This window comes from Mytilus galloprovincialis, chromosome 6 (assembly GCF_965363235.1).
Source record: "Mytilus galloprovincialis chromosome 6, xbMytGall1.hap1.1, whole genome shotgun sequence".
NCBI classification, from domain to species: domain Eukaryota; kingdom Metazoa; phylum Mollusca; class Bivalvia; order Mytilida; family Mytilidae; genus Mytilus; species Mytilus galloprovincialis.
In genome coordinates, this window is record NC_134843.1 from 90,610,444 (window position 1) to 90,634,496 (window position 24,053).

The window sequence follows — 24,053 nt, forward strand, 5'->3', positions numbered from 1 at the left end:
AATGCAAAACTCTGGATTTTACTTGGTTCAATGTTCAGTGGTAGGTATTTCATATATGCGCAAAAATAACGATTGCGGGATGATGGACAGGAAGACTTCAAGCGTAAGAGTGTGAACTAGCTGTCAGTAACTTAAGTACTCTCAGATCTTTTCTTGCTAGTGTCTTTTTGTTGTTCTGGTACACAAGTGAATTTTTCATTGTTGAAGACCCTTTAGCGACTATAAAAGATGAACAGGAATAAAAACGCTGACCATTGATAATTTGTATTTTTGTTAAACATTGACTTTGTGTGCGATTACTGTCCAGTGTATGTTTACTCCATATTCCTTTATTTTCTATAAAAGCGTTTGTCTTGACAGTAAGTTGACACGACTTATGACGTTACGCCACGAGTTATCGTTCCTGACGTTATCGAATAACGTTCACACAAACAAGTCAATGCAGCCGGTTTTGCAATCACAAAGTGATTAAATAATTAAAAAAAATATTTTTGGAAACTATTTGACATTTTTATGGTAACTTTTTCTAGATGCAGAGTGTCGAAAGTTTGTTTGCAATACGTAACGCTAAACGTTTTGACATAGGTTGCTTTATCGTGTTCCAGCAATTCTTCTGCTCATTTTTAACCTTTAAAAATGAATTACTATATACTTTAAATTTATATTCTCCTTTTTTTAATATTTAAGCATCTGCACGATTTATCTGTATGTTCTTATGAAAAATAGACTGGGATTTATCACTTTATTTCATTCTTAGTTTATTTTGCAATAAATACTTTTCATGATGCACGCTGTATCCTCATGAAATTTTGTTTTGAAAATAAAAATCTTACATGTATCTATAGAAACTTAGGATGATGTGTAAAAAAACGGGAATTTGTACAACTATTAATTCGTGTTAAAATGGTCGTCAAAATCACCGCTTGGACAAAATGGAAAAAGGAAATTGATTTGGATGAGAATACGGATAGAATAAGTCGAAAAAGTACAATACAAGCAGACTTTGAAACTCAAACAGATAATTTTCGATGTAATATGGTCTGTGGTTGAGAGTTATATATCGTAATTATAACACATGCTCTATAATCTTATATTCCCTCAGCTTTGGTGCAACTAATACGATTTGAACAAATATTGTAGCTTGAACTTGGTTTCAATTAAAGAGGTTTAATTTTAGCTAAATCGCTGATTTTTTCGAGGTTAGAAGTAAGAAGAATTTACACTACATTAGTCGTCCGACTGCTATCCTCAAATTTCTTAGTAAATTGCATGTAAATTTGAAATTACACTATTGTAGACATCATCTCCTGGAACCCACGTTACTTTCAATACAGTTCAAGCACAGGAGTTTTGTAAAAGAAAGATACAAGAAACAAATGCATATAGAGAATGTGCCGCAGGTCTGCCAGGTATAGACTGGCCACATTTCTATGACATGTGCTGGCATGATATTGAGGTGGGTTTGTTTTTTTGAGATAGGATTCAAACCGTAGTTAGATTTAAATTGTTTAGTAAAATGAATCATGAATTTAAGTTCTTAATCTAGCAGATAATAATAAAAAAAAAATTAAGTTCGTCTTTTTGTGTTTCTCTTGTGTTAAACTACTTAAAGTTCGTTTTAAACACTCATTTCCCGTGGGTTATAACTGTAATTAAGCTTTAATGCAAACTAAATACCTTCTTAGCTGACAGACAGCACAATGTGGGCTAAACAAACTGTCCATGCAGTATTAGAAAGATGCGTTGTGGAAGTTAAGAATAAAGATAAAGAGGAGTCTCATAACACATCAACTGTCAATCCAATTAAACTCCCGGATCTAGATAAACTTTGTCCAGAAGACTGTAACGATCATGGAACCTGTAATAACGGTATGACCTTTTACTTTGATATTCTATTTATATGTGTCTATGTTATAACTGTGATGATAATAAAAGTGATGAAAAATGTTGTATATAATTACTTGTTTTTTTATATTTTTTTATTTACTGATATTAAACTAAATTTTAATCTTTTCTGACTAAAGTTTGATATATGTATAATCCTTACAAACGGCAAATTACAATTTGGAAAAAAACTTGGCTTATGTGATATTTATGTCCCGTTTTAATTTGAACGTTATTTTTTAGCTATATGCACATGTAATCATCAGTTTCTTGGAGTTGATTGTTCAATCAGTGTTACGACTCCACCTACAATAACAGAAATTTCCGGATTAAAAAGCGGAGGACATATTTGGTGTGATCATAATAAAGCTAAATGTTACTCCTTTGTTTTGTACGGACATGAAATAGAACATTCTGGGACATTAACATGCAAGATAGAAAAATACCTAGTAAGTCATTTGAATGAAAATTAATTGAATATCGAATTAAATATGAATAAAACAAAAATCCAATTTTTAATACATGCAAAGTATGGAGTATTTGTTGAATTTTTATCAGAATGATAATATATAATACACCATACATTTCCAGATATAAACGAACACGTATTAAAAATGATCACACTTAAATTGCAAATCTCTCAGTCACAATAAATACATAGATATGGAGAAGAAATGTCTGTGAAAAAAAATACCGAATGAAAAATACATATTGGATTCACAAAAGCCTCGGTTTTTGGCGGGGTCCATGTTGCTCAGTCTTTTGTTTTCTATGTTGTTTTGTGAACTTATTTTGTCTTTTCGTCGTTTTTATTTTTTTCCATGGCGTTGCCAGTTTGTTTCTGATTTATGATTTTGAATATTAATTTGGTATCTTTTGCCTTTTAATACAATGTAGCTTTTAAGATTAAATGCTGAAAAAAAAGACACGAAGGACTTATGCGAGATTAAATGACAATAACTCGGTTATGTTTTGTTTGCTAATTACCCTTTTCATCTTTTTACTTTGGGTCATTATATTGTATGTTTTTAATGATCTCATTGAATCTTTGCCACGATATGGGACTCGAACTGTCTGAAATTTGCTTTTAATAATGTGTATCTAAGTTCACTTTAAAATCCTTTGTTTAATTAAATCGACTTTACAATGTTATATTTTGTTTTTTGAAATGGTTTTTTTTTTTCTTATTGAAATTGATCATAAATAATACATTAAATACTCAACAGACAATACTTTCGATATATATATCTTGACTGCACAATTCAATAAAACAAAAGTCTTAAATCTAGATCATGATTGATATTTTTCATTTCAAAAATAATGATACTGGCATGTCTAATTGGCAAGCATATCACATCTCAACAGTTTTATCATGCTTGCAAATACAATGAAAATTGATTTAACCTAAACTAATCAATAATTTTTATTCTAATTGTCGAAACCACGATCTATTTTTTTATAATTTGTGAAATTACCGAATAAGACTTAACCAAATATTTGAATTAACTTCTGACACGTTCTTAATCTTTCTAGGCTCCGTATATCAACCCCATTGGTGTGTGGTTCGTATTGATAAGTAATTTGTTTTTCTAAGCAGTTTCTTTGTTGACTTATGTGTGTCCTTTCGTTGTTAATCTTGTTTGTTTTCTCAAGGTGTTTTTGTCTTTTATAGTATTAGTTGTGCTTGTTAATTCGATATCTTCTACTTCTTTTTCACAAATACATATAATAGCATTCACAATATATATCACGTACTTCGTGATTATAGTTTAATTTTTTATTTTGTTACATAAAACAGTCAAGCAATCACTAACCACGTATATACGAACCAGCTATTCAGGAAGATCCAAATTTCAGCTGTAATTTCATGTTCATGTTGAACATAACTATATCTTTCAAAACATCGTTTCCTTTTTTCAAAGTACAAATGATGCTGAAAATAAGTTGAGTATTTTGAATAAACACCGATTTAAAATATACCGATTGTAAATACAGGTTTCTAAAATGTATTTTGGAATGGGGTTTGACTGTCAATGAGATAAGGCTCAAACAGGGTCCAAAACTAGGATTGATCAAGTGTAATAATTCATCAAATGACCTTCTGCATAAGGTGACACTCATACAGTAGAGTTAAATATGAAAAAAAGAGGACATGACATTAGAACGGGAAAACGTTTTAAATATTCTTAGATTTTTGTTTATTTCATTCAGTCACCAGATAATGTTTTATGTACGATATACATTTTTTTCTAAATGTAACTGAAACAGTCTCGTTCAAGAATTGCAATACTTCGACCATTTTGATTAATGTGTTTTTATATTCTAGGCAATGTCAAATAGCACAGTCATCAATTTGTCAACTCATGTGGTAAATGCAACAGTTGAATCTTTGTCAGAAGTGCATTGTTCTTTGACCAATAGGCAGACTCTCGAAGTGACATTTAATCATACAGGACTTTATGTAGTAGAATATCGAGTGGCACTTAGCTATAATAATCTTAATTATGGCCATCATTTGACATTGAGAGTATTCAATGGTGAATGCCAAGATATTTACCATCCAAATACAAACAATGGAGTCGGTTTGATGGTAAGCATAGTGTTTAAGTAGATATAACAGACATGGAAAGGACTACCTTTTCTTTTCATTTGTTCCTGATTATCTTCCGAATTGCATATAAATATATAAAAAAAAACAAAGAAAAAAACGTGATTTAACTGTCAATGAGACCACTATCCCGAAGAGACAACACGACACAGAAATTCACAACCATATATAGGTCACCTTACGGCCTTAAACAATGTAACTGGAATAATTCAATTCCTCTCCGTGTCCGATTTCTTTCCACGGGAGTTAATGTAGACATCGTAGATCAGCTGAATATAACGACTGAATTATTTGGGTATCAACAATGAGAAAAATAACATACAGCATTGTCAGCTATGAAAGACCCCGAATTGACAAATGTAAAACAATTTAAATGACAAAAATAATGGCCTGATTTATGTACAAAACATGAACGAAAAAACAAATATGTAACACATCAACAGACGACAACCACTGAATTACAGGCTCTTGACAGGCACATGCATAAAGAATGTGGCTGGGTTAAACATGGTAGCGGGATCTGAACCCTCCCATAACCTTGGACAGTGGCGTAACATAACAACATAACAACGAACTATAACAATCAGCTGAAAAAGGCTTAATTCATCAGACGGATACACATAGAAATGCTACACAGAGTGAACGTGGCCGGATAATTGTATATCCGAACGACTAAAAGACATTACTTTTAATAAAAATATGAGAGTACTGGCAGTTATTGACAGCTAGTTCAAAACAGCTAATATAAAAATTATGCATCTCAGACCAAATTATCAATCAGTACACATCCAACATCCAGTTGGTTAAAAAAATCCAATTGATAGAAATTCATAGTGAGGTTCGGTTGAAAATTTTACGACAAACGAGATGATTTCAACTTTCCGATTGTGCACTTTCCAATTCTATGTAGCAACATTCCAGCAGCGCCTGTATACGGAGTATATATCTCCAAATAGATTCGATATTCCCGTGCTAGTATTTCCTATCATGATTACCTGGATAGAGGGTTGCTACTCATAAGGAAGCTATTAAACCAAAAGTTCCGAATGGTCAATCTGAAATCAACCCTTCATAAATTTTAGCGAAGCTATTACGAGTTGGTTGACCGTTATGGAATAATCGTTTCACAGATTATATCGGATATGTTTCTTACGTCGTTATTACAACCCCTTTCACGTTTTATGAATGTGACCTACCGAATTTGACTATTTACCGGCGTTGTAATAACATGAGCATCACGACGGGTGCCACATGGAGCAGGATGTGCTTACTCTTCTGGAGCTCCTGATACCATGTGTACTATTATTTTTCTATTTGTCTTTTTCATTTTTAGCTATGGTGTTGTCAGTTTATTTTCGATTTATGAGATTGACTGTGACTCTGGTATCTTTCGCACCTCTTTTAGAGTAAAGACGTCATAAACATAGAAAAACATGAACTATTATGTCTGTTAAAACTGTTTGCATATTATTGCGAATATTATGAAATGTTATGCGACTGTCATACAAGTGAGAAGTATAACTAGCTACAAAACTAGGTATAAGACACCATTTTCTACATGCCTGTACCAAGTCAGGAATGTGACAGTTGTTTTTCAATCGTTTTATGTGTTTGGAGTTTTGGTTGTGCTATATGACAACGGACTTTCCGTTCTTAACTTTCCTTATAGTTCTGTATTTATTTCTCTCTGTCCTTAATATATTAATTGGCTTAGTTGTCATGAAAACAAGTAGGAAATTATGAAACAATTGTTTTACAAATAATGAATACAAAGAGTTCTATATTCATACAAAAACTGTTTTGTTCTTCCTCTATCATTCTTAAAAGTCATAGCTGGTTTTTTTTTACATATACGTAGCAGAATGGAGATTATTTAGCAATGCGTGTCATGCATTATTGAATCGATATCATATTGTTTTAGCTGCAACTCAGTATTTGTTTTTATTGCTGAATTATAAACTAATCAAGCAGTATCACATGTAGCGAATTAACCGTAGACGCTGGAGATTGAGCGGTTTTCAAACTTTTTTTATGTTCTCAAAGGGTATATTTTTTACATTCGCATCATAGCCATATCATTATCATTATCATTATTTTCATTACAATGGGGGTTTTGTTTATGAATATAAGCTTTATGATTGTCATTTCAGAAAAATACTTGTTTCATCAACGGAAGATGTGAAGGAGTTAATAATACACATAATGATTTCATGGTTTGCAATCCAGACATTGACCCACTCAAGTGGACGTTTGATTCTAAAGTAAAATATTGTATATAAATCTTCCACTTATTAAATGAAAGGGAATTATGGGAATTACGTGAATGACACAGCAAACAAGAAACTAAACACATAAGAAAAAAATACCTGTTAGTTTTTTTTTCAAATTATCTCATTTCAAATATTCTCTATACCACCCTTACAACATATTTACGAAATTTTACACATCTAAAAAGTAGCTCGAAAACAAGCTAATTAACATGTAGGTGGAAGTGTATATTTTCTTTTATATTTGGATAATTATAAATTAAATTTGGGAAAACAACAACAGTTTACTTTAAAAAAAAAATGTATGTGTACTGTTATGTTTTCTTTCATTACAAATAATATAACTTTGTACATGTCTGTTTTTATCACTTCTGCATTTTTATTAAGTTCACGTTGACTACTTGAAGGCGATTGTTAAGATGTTTACTATCACGCAGATATCAAGTACACATTCAAGATAAAACTTTTTAAACATTTTCAATGAGACAAACAATCGTAGTAAGAAATTGATAACCTTATTATGTTTTTGATAAACTCTGAGCCATTCCAAAATATGAAATGTTTATTAAATGAGATAAAAATGATTTTCATATTTACATAACCCCAGGGGAGATTTGAGATAACTTCATTCAAATATGTACATTCCACTAAAAGAGACAAGATGTTCGGATAATTTTTTTTAAATTTGTTTTTTTTTGTTTTTTGTTTTTTTGTTTGTTGCAATTCACAAAAAAATCATTTTGAACTAGGTGGAATCTACAATGAAACGTATTATAAAAACTTTATTCAAAGCAACACGTATTATAAAAACTTTAATCAAAGCAACACATGTTAAAGGCTTAATTTTTTTTATTTCTAGCACAACTGCAAAATAAATGGAACTTTCTATCACCACAAACATAAAAATGCAGCTTTACAATGTCTTTCATGTAACCCGGAGGTGTCATCAACTAACTGGACACTCGTGGTAAGTGATTCTAAAGATTAACAAAAAAACACAATGTATAGCATAGACTGCTTCCAATTCGATCTATATGTTGTGTACAAGTTGTCATGTTGTACAAATTATAATTTGTACAGACGTTTTGTACAAGTAATCAAGGTTTTATGAACCGCTTTACACAAATGGATGATGCAAGCAAACAGTCTTTTGTTTCGCATATTTTAGTCATATTTCCACAACTACATGATACAGTCTAATACTGAGCATTTATATAAAAAACAGTTTTAGAACATAAAAAGACTTATTATGGATATAATTTTGGTATATGGAGAAAAATAAAACTAGAATTTAAACCATTCAGGTATCCTTATTTCCAGATTTAGGACAATGAGAATGGCACTAAATGTTAAGTTGAAGTATATAGATTTGAATTTAAGACATTTAACTGAAATATTTTAGAAGATAAACTTGTATCACCTGTTGTAAGAAGGTAGGTGTCAAAAAACATATAACTTGTACAAAAACCCTGTACAAATTAAAATTATAATTTGTACAAACTTACATCTTCTGAACATGTAATATTTTATCAGTACCGATCCAAAGAATATTTCTTCATATGTTCTCATTATTAAAACATATGTATCTATGTACATATATTTATGATTTGATGCACTATGTTTAAACAAACAAAACATAATATGTATATACTATGATGATCCAGGCATTTAAAAACAATGTGTACATAACAGTGCACATGCAATAATATACACTAAATAGTAAGACTTGTTGTAAAATATTTAATCAAATAAACGTAATGGTGGGGTACTGAATGGCGGACTGATGACATAAACACTTGTTGTCGGGTACAAACTTTCCCCTCTTCGTCGAAGTACACCAAACTAAGCATATCACCCCAAAAGACACAAAATGGCGGAATATAGCGCTTGTGAATTTTTAACCAAAAAATCTACATAATGTAACGAACACGTTTTACAATACGGTAACCGAAATCACAAATCATTTTTTGTAAACTATTAAATTCCTTACAATAACTAAGTCGGCAATTTCTAACCAATGTTCAAATAATAATATTTTGATTATTCATCGTTTTATCAACTTGTGATAACATCAGAAACCAAGCAACTCCCAATAGTCACGCTTTTCTTCCACATAGGAATACCATTGGAACTCGAATGAAATCGGTTGATATGCTAAATCAAATCATATCGGGCTATGCATGCATCATAAGGCGTGAGAATTCATACTCGGCGAAAATGTAATATTCGTGAGTAAGACTCAATTGTTAAATTTTTCAAATACTATTTTTGAACCCAAAGATCAAAAACCGCGAAAGCAAAAAAACCTATCGTATGGAACGACTAATTTGTTTTAGTGACGACAACGTAATGTACTGTCTAGTTCGGTCAGCTGATTGCGCTCCTTTAAATTTCGCGTTGGTTAACATAAAGTTCTTCTTATTCCCTACAACGAATGAATTTCAAACTTCATGAAATTTAAAAAAAAAAAGTGTCTGGAGAACTGAACGTCTAAATTTCTTTTAAAAGTTGTCTAAGGGCAGACGATTGTCATTTCGGAACACCTATTGTACATTATACCTTGCAAGTAGCTAAACGATTGTTTCAATTTGCAGCAAATTGTACAGGGAGATGAACAAAGTATTTTCTCCACTCCAAATACAAATAAACCCCTCAATATCATTCGTTTTCGACTCATCATCAATTTTAATATCTGAGATAGATTTTTTGTCTGAGTATCTTTTATGCCACCCTTACAGTACCAAACTTTAACAGGCTGCCTTTTATAGTTTTGAAGTTATTGAATTGATCCCGTTTGCTACTTACATATGGTGTATACATATATATATATATAAAACATTCATTTTTTTATTTCATAAAAATTAGCTTGTATATCTTTGTATATGTATGCAATTACAGAACAATTGCACATTTCTAACTTTCTTTAAGGGAGAGTGTCTAATAAACGGTGTCTGTTATACTGATTTGTCCAAAAGTTCCATTGATGAAATGTACATTTGTAACTCATCATATTCAACATCAGAATGGAGCATGAATCGTAAGTTTATCTATACCGAAACGTACTAAGTATAGTTTTTGTTTACATAAATATTTTGTGAAAAGACAGGGCCAATAATTAATATAAACAAATGAAACATAACTCACAAGTTATATTCGTCCTCAATAATAATTTTTACACAATTTATACTTGTCGATACTTTAAGATTTAAAAAAACAATATACTCATAATAGGATTAAAATTGTGAACGATATACGTGCGATTCAGTTACAAAAGATTTATCAGTAGTGATCAATGTGAAAAACTTAAACAGGATAAAATTAAGTACGAAGTGGATGAGAAATTAGGACCAATAATTCCGATAGGTTTTGTCAAATATAGCTATCATAATCTATAATCTACTATGGGAATATGACAGTTGTTATATATGTTTAATGTGTTAGAGCTCTTGATTTTGACATTTACTCAGGGACTTTCCGTTTAAAATATTCCTCGGTGTTCGGTATTTTGTTATTTTACTTTTTCCTATAGGTTAGAAAAGCCTTATACACCCGAAAACAAATATGTTTATTCATATAGTTATAATGACCATATCGGTGATTAATCATGTGGACCTAAAAGTCTGAATGGTTTTGTCAAGTGAGCTAAATTTATGTGCGATGTCAATTTTTATGCTGTCCTTTAAATCTTCTATCGTATCATCAAAAACAACCATTGCTAATGACTTCAAATAGAAAGAACACATCTTTTTGCAGATAAAAAAAAATGCATTTACTTATGGTCTAAAGATAAAAAAACAACAAAGAAACAGATTCACCACTGAATCACTTGAAATACGATATTTCACTACTCTCGATATTAAAATTTTCGAAATTACAACAAACTCACCTAGACTGGCGATTGAATTTGAAACTATAACTGTGTTGAATATTAACTGTTGTTACCTACTTGTAATGCAGTCGTTAAATTTATATTTACTTTACAATGCACTTTATCATATGACTTCCTCGTCAATGAAACAATTTACCTTCAAAAGTTTTGATTTAAATATATTGCAAACAAATGTAAGTGACATAAAAGTATGGTAGTGGTTCTTGGTTTAAGTTGCGTTTTATTACTATTAGATAAATAGATGGCCATGTTTTATTTTCTTAGAAACAATCCCGGTTCCTGACATAAGAATCCATGTATCACCAAATTCGTTGAATGAGGAGTACGAACTGGAATGCCATTTAGATACAAGAAGAATGAATTACACGCATTTTAACATAACGTGGTTGTGGGGAAATAACAGTCAAGTATTTCAGGACACGCCTGATAATCTACATTTAATGCGTTTGTCGGGTTATTCCATAACTGACCTAGGAATAAACGTAAGTATATGTTACCAATGACTGTATTGTCAGTCAAAACAAGAGGGTTATCAGTAGTAAGAATAAGAAGTATTAAGGTGTTTAAACAAAGATGAAAAAAATCTGAACAAAATAAATAAAAAAACTTCTGGAGTGCTTAAATCGAAAGGACAGAAAATAATGAACAAAATATATAAAGAAGAGAGTCAATTGACGTAAAGAACGAAAGATTAAAAACAATCGCGGAAGTACATATATCTCCCTTAGACTAATGGTATAATAGTATGAACACATGAGTTTTAAAACATTTACAACTTGCTTTGAATAAGTTACAGGCAATATGAGAAAGGTATAACAAATATCTCGCAAATATATTTTTTCTACACTTTGGAATATTCAATTCAAAATTTCTAATCTATGGACCTACAATTTCTCAGCGTTTTTATTATTATGCAAATTTCATGACAGTTGAAGGTTGTATAATTTTAAAAAGAGGAATTTTAAATATACATGACACATACACGAACACAAAAATAAAATCAATAATCAAACCGATGAGTTATTTTAAAATTTACTATTTTTATGATTTGGAACCACACATTATACAGAAAACTGTATATTGACACAACCTTCACTTTTATTTAAAGGTATCTTGCCGGATTGAAGGACAATATCAACTTAATAAAGTGGCAACAACTTTTAGAAGCAATGAGTTTTATGTTGGAATAAAGGTACTAAATTGGAGTAAATTTGGAAACAGTTTCCAAATTATACTTTCAAACATACATTTCATACAATAACAAATAGTTAATTTCCTTTTGTATTATTGCTTTAACTTATATGAAAGAACTGATTGTTCATTAGTTTCCAAATATTATATTTAAGAGGGGAAAATGTATTCAAATAAAATGATCCGAAAAAAAAAAGATATATCTTGCTCTTTCAGAAATACTGATTTTTTTCAAATATGTATTTTAATACTTTCGTTAATTTAACGTTTAATCAAGCTTCTCAAATATTTGACAAAACCAATTCAGCTGTTGAATACATGTATAGCTTATGAACAGTGTTATAGACAATGACAACCATGAATATCTGACACGCCTACAAAATGACGACGAATTGGAAAATAATAACACCGGACAATACGCGGTACCGGTAGTCTTCAATTGGTACAGGCACAAAAGGTTGTGGATATACAACAATGCACATAAACCGCCACTTCGTCTATCTATACTTTTTGTCATGTATCACTAAGATAAGTTTTCATAAACATGAACACTTTAAACAAAAACAGAAAATTATCCGTTCAAAAGAAAACGAAGAACATTGAAGAACATATGGTCCAGGAAGCCTGATTTGATGAAAAAATATATTTGGTAAACTAGTTTTACAAGCTCTTGAAACCTCTAACTCACTACTATCTAAACTATTTGTTAATCTAAACCACTTATCGTAGAGTGGTTGTATCGGACACAATTTAGGGCTTGTAAATAAGACCTTCTGCTTGCAATGATACTTGTATTGGAACTCTGAATAGTATTCGGCTTCTACGAGTACTGAGACTTAAAATTTTTCGTTCGTAGTAACTGGATGAGCGAGTTCTATTCCTGATAAGTACGGTGATTTGGTAGCTTTACGGATGTAAGTTTTGAGCGGTGCGGCGATTTCATTACTCTGATCGGCAATTGTCCTTCATCAGTAAGCAAATAAATAACACTAGTTTTTAAGTGTCTAATTCTTGTACTTTCTGCACTGTCCCCAAATCCGGATAAGTTTTGAGTCTCTGTGCCAGTTATTGATAACTGTAATTTAGCGGCTAGGTCTTCTGTGATGAACGACCTCTGTGCTCCTTCACCAAAAAGAATGTTGGCATCTGAACATTGTCGTCCCGATCTTACAGGATTAATTGTAGTTTCGAGCAAAACATTTGTGGTTGCCTGTGATGTGAAATTGTATCCTTGTCTCGGCACCAATATCGTAGAGTGGTTGTATCGGACACAAATTAAGGCTTATAAAAAAGAACGTCTACTTGCAATGATACTTGTAAAGGAACTCTGAATAGATAACATCACAACAACGGTGACGTCGTGTACATAGTGAGCGGTAGCTGGAACACCTCATGTGCAATTCTTAACACCACTCAATAACAAAATTGCACAATCTTTGACGGGATGACTTATAATATAATAGTCTCAATATTTGGAAACTTATCAAATGCAACCACAGTTTTTTCGTTAGCTGTTGCAGTAAGTACCTTAATTAATGGTGTTCGACAAATCATTGACAAGAGCTAAGCTTACTTATATTAAAACAATAAATGATGTATTCTCAATATATCAATCAACAAACACGTTAGCGTTCGCATAAACTAATTTTCCGATTGAAAGAAAAGCAGAAATGTATAAAAAAGCAAATAAACTATTTGCAATTTCACAACGTATATAAAATAGACTTACGTTTGATTCATGTCTTGTTTCAGACAAACAGTCCTGTTGAAATTGAAAAAGGTGGTACAGCTAAGTTAAGATACTGGTTAACCGTTCCTTTGTCATGCAGCAATTGCAGTTTTCATCTCACGATAAGGGATACTGTAGCATTTGGTGTGGCTAATTATAACGGTTGTAATGGTGACATTGTGACACTGACTAGGGGGAATGGGTGTGATTTTGAAACAAATAATGCAAACTGGAATGCATCAAAGACTCTATCTATAAAACACAGACCAAATAGACAATACGGAGTTCAATTAGACACATTCCTGATTACGTTGGAGGCGGTTGTGTCGGAAAACATTTGGACCGTTCTTGAAGTGCCAGATATAAAGGTTAGAATAGCTAGTGTCATGTTAACAAAAGAGATAACAGTATTTTAACGCGTGCAAAAAAGATGCATGTTGTTTCTACATACATTCATGCTGGAATTGATATATTGTCTTTAAATTGTTCAACGTCAGTGGATATGAAAGTGTGAACTTAACACTTGACAAAGGGAATGTTTGTATTTAGATAATATAATATAAGAATCATGTATATCTTTAATTGTGTGGTATTTTTTTTAATTTTTTTTGTTTATTGATTGGCACTTTGAGTATTAGCAATAGTTTGAAAATAAGGCGAATTGGTGATATTGCTATTGCGATGGCTATTTATAAACCAAAGGACAAATATTTGAACAATAACAGACACCATATGACGTTTATCATGTTTGTGATCGCCCAACAATGATGCGCCTAACATTAGAGTGTTTTAAATCGTAACATAGAAATGATATAATCAACTATAAAATTATGTTTGAAAAAAGCTCCTTTATTCAAACAAGCAAAGAAAAACAACAAAAACACAATTGACACAAGGCACTAAATCTTTTGCATTTACTGGAAGATCGTTCATTTGCTAGTTATTTTTTTCAATCACGACACTTTAATTTAGAAAATCAAACCCTTTTCAAACTCATAACACACTTGATATGATTTAGTAAAGCATGTAGGCAAACTTTGTTTACACTAATTTGGTGTGCTTCTTTCTTTTAGGTCAAAGTCGTGCAACATTATACAGAATGGCATTCTAAAGTATGTTCTGCATATAGCGATCCTCATATGACAACGTTTGACGGCTTGTGAGTATTTATAGTTATTAAAGGTACCAGGATTTTAGTTTAGTACGCCCAAAGCGCATTTCGTCGACATAAACTCACCAGTGACGCTCCGATCAAAATATTTATAAATCCAAACAAGTACAACGTTGAAGAGCATAGAGGACCAAAAATTCCAAAAAGTTGTGCCAAATACTGCTGAGGTAATCAATGCCTGGGATAAGAAAATCCTTAGTGTTTCGAAAAATTAAAAGTTTTATAAACAGGAAATTTATAAACATGACCATATAATTGATATTCATGTCAACACCGGAGTGTTGACTACTGGTCTGGTGATATCCTCGTGGATGAAACGTCCACCATTAGTGGCATCGACCCAGTGGTGTAAATACTTATCAAAGGTACCTGGATTCTTATTTCAATTCGCAAAACGCGCGTTTCGTCTACTAAAGACTCATAGGTGACGCTCAGATCAAGATAGTTATATAGCCAAACAAGTACAAAGTTGAAGAGCATAAAAAACCATAGCATCCAAAAAGTTGTGCCAAGTACGGCTAAGGTAATCAATGCCTGGAATAAGAAAATCCTTACTTTTTCAAAAAATTCAAAGTTTTATATATAGGAAATTTATAAATATGACCATATAATTGATATTCATGTCAACACCGGAGTGTTGACTACTTGGCTGGTGATATCCTCGGGGACGAAACCCAGTGGTGTAAATAGTTATCAAAGGTACCAGGATTATAATTTAGTATGCCAGACGCGCGTTTCGTCAACATAAAACTCATCAGTGACGCTCAGATCGAAAAAGAATATAAAGCCAAACAAGTGCAAAGTTGAAGAGCATAGAAGACCAAAAATTCCAAAAAATTGTGCCAATTATGGATAAGGTAAGTAATGCCTGGGATAAGAAAATCCTTAGTTTTTCGAAAAATTCAAAGTTTTATAAATCGGAAATTTATACAAATGACCATAGAATTGATATTCATGTCAACACCAGAGGGCTGACTTCTGGGTTGGTGATGTCCACCCCTAGTGTCATCGACCCAGTGGTGTAAATACCAGGATTATGGTTTAGTACGCAAGACGCACGTTTCGTCTACATTAAAAGCAATTACAAAAGTATGCTATTTAGCGTGTTTAACTGTCATAGACAATTATAAAATTTATCCTGTATATTCTGTTTTCGATTTTTTGCAAATTTTGTTCTACATACGACTTATTTATAACGCTATTCGTTTTTTCGTATTCTGATTTACGCATTATTATACTGATGTTGATATTTTAGGCACTATGAACATCAGTATAAAGGAAAGTATACAATGTATCGCAATAAACAACGAAATATGGAGGTACGTAAGAAGTAGCTATAACATAAATGCAGATGTTGACTATTGTTATGATGAGTTAAAATGCTGAAACGAAAAAAGTTAAATAACAACAATACCGACCAAAAACGGATAGTCCATTTATAATCAAAAAGCAAAATCAAAACCTCAAACAAATCAAACGAATGGATAACAATTGTTATATTTATAACTTGCTACAGACATTTTTTTTATGTAGAAAATGATGAATTAAACCTGGTATTATATCTAGCTTAACCTCTCACTTGTATGACATTCGCATACAATTTCATTATATTGAAAATGATGTGTGAACAAAAAAAACAGTTATACTAGGTAAAAACGAGTAAAGTACAGCAAAACATAAATTCAAAAATTTATTTTAAATTTTGTACTTTCAAATTGAAATACAATGACAAATTAAATATTGCTCTGTTAATTTTCTTATCCAATGACACTTCTGTTGTTGGTGTCATTTTAGTTTGGTCTTATTTTTAGTTTTCTTTAATTATATTTTCTTTCATATATTTTAATATCCGTAGGTTCAAATTCAGCTGACATCTTGTTACAACGACAATGTCTTCTGTGCATGTGGCATCGCTGTCAGAGCTGGAGCCGATGTGTTTATTATCAATTTTTGTGACGGATGGTCTGTCATACAATATGTTGCTTGTGAACATTCCCCTGTTCTACAAGTGTCAAAGATGAAACAAAACAATCAGCACTACAGAGTATGTTAGCAAGAAAACATTATAATTGTCTTAGAAATTGTATATGAGTTTTAAAGCATTCTGATTTACTGTAAAATGTGTTGATTGAATTTAACAGTTACTGCAGGAAATTGCGTATTACATCAGTGATCAGTAATTTATTAACTTCAGTAAAATTGATGATCGAGATAAATAGCACTTCCTCAATTCAAACTGTATTTCTCACCAGATTAACGAAGGTTTTTTTCACGTAGACTTTTGAAGAGCATTTCTTTTGCAGTGGATTACAAAGCAGACATGTGTAGTCAGTTTTTATAATATCATTTTTTATGAATTATTTTTTTTTTTTCATATGTATCAGCTTATTTAGTATGTCGTCTTCAGCATACCATTTCAAAGCATAGAAAACATTTCAGGTTTTGATCGTAAATACTTGTGTCATCAGTCGTTTTATAGACAATGGTAGGTACAATTGATGATCAAATCAATTTTAAAATTGATGCCAGCATCGCAATGCTCTGATATCCAAAACAAAGTGTTTTTTTCCTTTTTGTTGTTTTGTACAAAATTGTGAATAGATTTAAACATCGATGTCGAAATAAATTCATTCACTTCAGTATATTTTGCTGATCTGCTAATTACTTTTAATTCAACATTTAAATGACAAAAATCTTGTTACTTGAGAAAACAAACAGAGGTTAACTGTCTTGGTTCGTATACTATTTAAATATGTGCTTTACCGATTTCAATCATTAATAGCAACGATTGCATTGTAGATCACATTCCCTACTGGTACATCGATTAATGTAAGAATAGCTCGTGTAAATCCAGTAAACTTCTTGGACATAGAAATCAGACCTTCAGCTGATGACTTCAATAATACAGACGGTCTGTGTGGAACTCTGACCAACAGTTGTGATGATGACTTTCCATTACGGAATGGAAATTCCAAATCGACAGCTACTAGTTGCCATAACAGACTATACTCCTTAGCTAACCTAGAATTTTCTAATTCATGGAAGTAAGAAACCGCATACTGATACTTACAAATTGTTGTCTTTAAGTATGATGATATGATATTTCAAGTAACTTTGAGATCACCACAATCTGAATTGCCAATATACTACCATGAGTACTCTGTCTGAAGCATAGTTTACAATTTTGGAACTTTTAATAATTAGTGCATTTATGTTTTCCTTCTAAATCTATGTTAATCTTAATTTTTTGTCTAGCATTTTAAGATTAACTGTGGCATTAAGTTTATTCGAATATATCTATTGATTTTAAAACTCGCTTCGGTGCTTTACACAGTCAATTTTATTGATGACACAACTTATAACTTCCTTATTCCCTAAAATTCGTTCAAAAATAGCTCAAAGACAAGCTTAAAATTGAGAATGGAAATGGGAAATGTGTCAAAGAGACAACAACCCCTATACCCCTAGCCAATGTAGAAAAGTAAACGCATAACAATATGCACATTAAAATTCAGTTCAAGAGAAGTCCGAGTCTGATATCAGAAAATGTAACCAAAGAAAATAAACAAAATGACAATAATACATAAATAACCACAGACTACTAGCAGTTAACTGACAGGCCAGCTCCTGACATCAATTACACTGATTGAAAGATTATGTCTTCATCATATGAATATCAGGCACAGTCTTTCCCGTTAAGTGTTTAGTATCATACCATCATATCATATATGAGAAGAACATAACCCGTTAACACATATGTATAGCATATATATATTTCAATAATGCAAGTTATTATGTTTAATTAACATTAAATGATTTAAATAAAAACGAATATTCTAAATATTTATGTTTACGAAATGAGAAAATTGTGACTGTGACTGGCAAAATAAGAGTAAGACAGAGTGGACCATTAAAATTCCGAAAACACGTAACAACATGCTGATCTATCAATCTAGGGTATCGTTAAGCTATTTAATATCTATATCAAACCTTCAACAAACATCCTTCTTAAATGCGTTTACTAATGAACATAATGGCATAATACTTTGATTTATATACGCAGTACATAATTAGATTGTGAATGGGAATTAGAAATGTGTCACAAGGAAACCAAAGAGTCTTCAACAAAGCGACAAAATTGCGCACCCTAAGGCGGGCGTCAATTGGCCCCTAAGTAAAAATACGTATTACTTTAGTGAATGTGGATGTCACACTAAGCTCCGAAACATATAAATGAATCAAAATGAAATAAAAGAGGGGAACTAACAAACAAACAAAGGTCAGATGTCCATCAATTATATTTGTGAAATATTGTTGCACATGTCTTTTTTAGAGTTTCATCAGGAATCGACTTATTTTCACTTCACGAAAAAAATAAGTTGTCCCTTTGGACAAACACTGAAAATTACTGCAAATGTACTTCAAGAGAAAATGGTAAATCAAATGACAAATGTGGAAACAGTTTATTCCCGAGCGTGTACTGCACTGATTCTGGGTTCGAGCCTATTGAAACGACATGCAGAAACAATGCTTTAGCTGGAACGTATACTATAGCCATACCAAAGATAAAGGGAGAGAATCATATAACAAAAGTATAAATTTCTTTTATACATGTATTTTATGGAAAAAACATAAAGCAACAGAAAGTAAATGGAAAACAAACCAATAATAAAATCAATATTTTTCATTACTAAGAAAACATCCGTTACCTTCAACGACTCTATTTATACTATTAATCATGTTCAACAATGTTTTAGTCTTGTCAAAGATTGACTTTTTATCATTCCATGTTACTTATTCGTACATACAACTATTCATAACAACATATAAATTGTATCATTTCTACTTTTGTTTTGAGGACATAAAGTATGTAAAATGTTATCTCAGTTTGAGTTCATTTCAAAACAACAATTTAAGGGAGGTTTGGCTATCCATAAAATCATGTTCAATCCAACCATTTTTTTTAACCGCCATGTACCAGGTCATGAATATGACAGCTATTATACAGTTCGTTTCTGTCTTTGTTGTGTTGGCGTTTGATTTTGTAAAACTGCAGTGTTTCTGTTCTTCTGATGTTATCCCCTTATGTCAAATGTGTTTCCCTCGGTTTTAGTTTGTACCCTGATTTTTTTTCTCTCAGTCGATGTATGACTTTTGATCAGCGATATATTACTGTTGCCTTTATTTGATATTTAATTGGCATTATCGCATACAATACAAGAGCTCGTGTATATACGAACGCTAGTGTTTGAAATGTGTATATTTGATATCATGCATCCAAATATCTGAAAAACGATGACTCCTTCAAATAGTTGGCATAAATATAAACAAGCATGTAATCTATTGAAGCAAGTTGGTTTGCTGTACATATTAGAACTGCGCCCTTCTGTAACTTCTGCGGAACTATCAGTTACAAAAAAAGATATGTTTTGGTCTGTTGTGAATGTTTTGTATATCAACTAAATGTTCAAACACTTACTGACTTTGCATAGATGTTGTTTTCTTTGCATATTTCAACCCAGAGTAAACAATCTTTAGTATTGATATGCATATGCATAAGGTCGATTTCTATCCGACACATCTCAAATGGTCTAGCAATCCTATTTATTCAAGTATTTCTAATAACTGCAATGTTTGTATACTATTGCCATAATCAACTATCAACATTCCTTAATAAAGTAAACGATCAAAGTGTTTATTGTTGCAAGACAATTGTTTTCAACTTTCCGTTACTAATAATTGCCATTTTTTTTAATCACGTTCAACTTGGTATGTACCATAAAGTTGTTGTCATATTCTGGTGACTTATGATTTTATATTACCCCGTTAGTTTCTCGCACCTTTTTAAAAAATGCAATAATATATAGTTTTGATAACATTTTGTTTTTTGAAAAGATATTAAGGTTTATAAATGTTATCTTTCATCTGCAACAAACACATATTTATTATCCTATTATTTGCTTCTTCTTGCAATTTAAATAATTCGATATTTGGAATAAACTTGTTTAAAAAACATCATATTCTTATCAATTTCTAAAAAAAAGTCTTTTTGCATGTATAAATTTGTTAGTTATAGTACAATTTTATTGATTGGGAGTTACTTAAAGTCTAATATTTCAACTATGTATAAACTTCAGATTTTTGTTTTAATGAAAATGTTATGGAAGGTTCGTGGTGCTTATTTTCTAGTTTTCTATGTTGTGTCATGTGTACTATTGTTTGTCTGTCCCTTTGGTATCTTTCGTCCCTCGTTTTACCTTTCCATCTACAGTATTTTTCCAAGAAAAATAGTTTCTTGGGCAGACATTTTTTGCAGTTCAAAACCATTTTCAACCACATGCTCATGCACAATTCGACGAGAAAAAGCATATTCATTCTATCTATTCTATGTATGTATGATAACAATGTATGTTACAGATATTATTCATTTTACCGACCAACAAATATAATTGTTCTCAATTCAGTATGAAATTGAAACTGCCGGTTGAATTTATTTAAATTCTAATTGCTTTATATTTCAGCCAGGCAACGCTTTCATACGTGAATATAACAAGACTATGAATGAATCTTTAAAATACTGCAAAAAGGAGTTGGTTAGTAAAGACGCTTTTCAGTTGTGTTCGCAAATAGATAACATACCAAGTCAACACTTTGAAGAAATTTGTGCAATCGATATTCATGTAAGTTATACCAACTTGATTAGTGAAATTAATCAGTAAAACATGAATATAAATATACACATGGAAAAAAGTATTGCAACACCAAATTGAAATTGAAATTAAAAAAAACACTTTTTAGTTTTTGTGATATAATTTGGTAAAATAGAACAACTTAAACATTATTCAAGTATCACCTGAGCTTAATCAATAAATATCGAATCGATAAGTTTTTATCTGCACATGCAGCTACTGTACCCGTAAACAGCAAAACAGATGTTTTCATCCTCATTGTGTTCAACACCTTAAATAACCAAGTTTTTAAAGTTATGTGATTGACACCTTGTAATGGGTCCTCGACAACTCAAAACTGCAGCAAGATGGCATATTATCAGCATGAGAGAAGCAGGGATGTCGCTGAAACAACTGCACGTATAGTTGGTCATCACCATTCCACTATAAGTCGTTTTGAGTTAAAAAATAAGGCACTAAACGATGTTCAAGACCTTCCGAGATAAAGAAGACCCCCTATACCATTTGCTAGGGAAAATCAATTATAATGAAGGTTGGTCAGAAGGAAACCCATTGCATACAATACAATCCTAAAAAGAGAGTGGTGGGCATACAGGAGCTTTTTAACAAGAACTGTTCGTGATTGACTCATCACTACTGGTTATCGTGCGATAAGACCATTTCAGAGACCTTTGCTTACAAACAGACACACAGTTTTCCGTATCCAATGTAGTGCAGAGATCGCTAAAGTTGAAAATAAGCATCGTGGAGGAAGATCCATTGTTCCAATGGAACTCGGTTCATTTTCCTTGGACGGATCGTAGCCCGGATTTGAACCATATCGAGCATATATGGAACACTATTGGGCGGAACGTGCGCGAAAGGACACCCCAGTTCAAACACATCAGGAAATAAACAATGCTCTTCATCAGAAATGGTTGCTGCTACCTTAGCAACAAATTACTCGATTTTTGGCAGGAATCAGAAGACGTTTAGATGCGGTTATCCGTTTGAATGGAGATTGCGCACAAAGTACTAATTCTTTGGCGTATAACGATCAACCATGATGTGAACAGTCATCTGAAGATTAATTTTGAAATGTCTGACATTGTAAGGTTCGACTACAGTAAAAGTTGTAAAATGCATTTTTTTGTACAAAAAACACTTCATTTTGTTATTAAAATTGTGGTTATATAAATCATTTTTTTTCAAACATTTTTTGTTCATTTCAATGCCAATGTTATCATAAACTATGTTTCAATAATATTATACAAATATTTTATTATATTCCATCCAAAAAAAGAGGCTGATTTTTCAAATTTTAAAAAAATCAAGGTGTTGCAATACTTTTTTCCATGTGTATATATTTATTTTATGTACTCTCGCTGGTGTATTTATGAACATGAAAAAATGCATATTATTCCGGTACAATTCTTATAAATAGAGGGACATCAAAACCTCATTTTTTGCGTTAATTTTGTTCACTTACCAATAAATTAATATATTAATAGTCGTGTTTAGTATAAACGTAGTTAAGAAGTGATCGGTTTCTATTGATTATATCAAAGTATAGTATAATATTAACCTAAAATGATTTAGAGAATCAACACGAATCTCGTACCTTCGTTGTATGGCGACCGCACGTTTAATCATTTATGATAATTATTGATAATTTAATATTTAATTATAATAGTTTTATTTAATCTATTAACTACATTGCGTTACAGTTGTCACATACCCTCATATGGATAGCTCAGACATATGAAACGATGATTTCTAGATGTATACATGAACTACATTTAAATCCAGTGCTACAAACTAGCCATACAAAGGAAGGGCAGTCATTCACAGAGATTATGAGGCACAAACTTTGTCCAGGATTCACACGTCAATGCTCTCGAAATGGTGCATGTAGAAATGGTAAATACTTTCCAATGTTCTTAAACGATGCCTTCGAAAAGAGGTATACATACATTGTATGTGATTAAGCGTTTACCTTGTTGGTAGGAAATTTAAAGAACATTTTGCTGCAACATAACTGTTTTTCAGAAAATTTCTACAATGTACGTTCATCGATTTCAATGCATTATTTGTTTTTAGCTTTTTTCACAAGCGGCCATTTAAGGATGTTTTTTTATGGACATATTTTATATAGTAATACTGGTTTTAGTCACACTTTTTTTAAACATATTGTATCAATAACGTCATGTTATTTAATACATAAAAACGGGTGTACTACAAGGTCCTCTGTTATTTTTTTATACATCAATGTTTTGCCACTAAATACAGAAAATTCATAAATAGTTTATATGCAGATGAATCTACTTTACAGAATGCTAACCTTTAAAAAGATAGTTTATATGATTGAAAATTGGTGTTCGGAAAATTGTATGTAGCTAAATATCCTATTAAACGTAAATCAATGATTATTGGTACAAAATAGACACTGTATTCAACTAGGAGCAGTTTAGATGTCATTTGTAAATGAACAATTAGATAATGAAGATAGTGAACATCTTATTGGTTTTCATATCGCTAATAACTTAACTTAGATTGAGCAAATATATAAAACGTACAATATAAAAAAAATCAACTTATTACAAAAGCTACGAAAGTATTGTCGTTGCTTATACGTATTAATTTATT

At 31.5% G+C, this 24,053-nt stretch overlaps 1 protein-coding gene across 1 annotated transcript in view; it reads left to right on the top strand.

Annotated features, from left to right (window-relative positions):
* Positions 1-24,053, top strand: part of LOC143080674 (uncharacterized) — a 54,408-nt gene that overhangs the window by 2,596 nt on the left and 27,759 nt on the right. Inside the window, exons 2-18 of the mRNA XM_076256649.1 lie at positions 1,298-1,456; positions 1,686-1,869; positions 2,128-2,333; positions 4,211-4,474; positions 6,643-6,753; positions 7,619-7,726; positions 9,688-9,796; positions 10,913-11,130; positions 11,757-11,840; positions 13,592-13,936; positions 14,642-14,727; positions 15,995-16,058; positions 16,595-16,783; positions 17,539-17,783; positions 19,073-19,331; positions 21,261-21,419; positions 23,135-23,327. Coding sequence (XP_076112764.1) covers positions 1,298-1,456; positions 1,686-1,869; positions 2,128-2,333; positions 4,211-4,474; positions 6,643-6,753; positions 7,619-7,726; positions 9,688-9,796; positions 10,913-11,130; positions 11,757-11,840; positions 13,592-13,936; positions 14,642-14,727; positions 15,995-16,058; positions 16,595-16,783; positions 17,539-17,783; positions 19,073-19,331; positions 21,261-21,419; positions 23,135-23,327 — 2,983 coding nt within the window. The remainder of the gene's footprint in view (positions 1-1,297; positions 1,457-1,685; positions 1,870-2,127; positions 2,334-4,210; positions 4,475-6,642; positions 6,754-7,618; positions 7,727-9,687; positions 9,797-10,912; positions 11,131-11,756; positions 11,841-13,591; positions 13,937-14,641; positions 14,728-15,994; positions 16,059-16,594; positions 16,784-17,538; positions 17,784-19,072; positions 19,332-21,260; positions 21,420-23,134; positions 23,328-24,053) is intronic.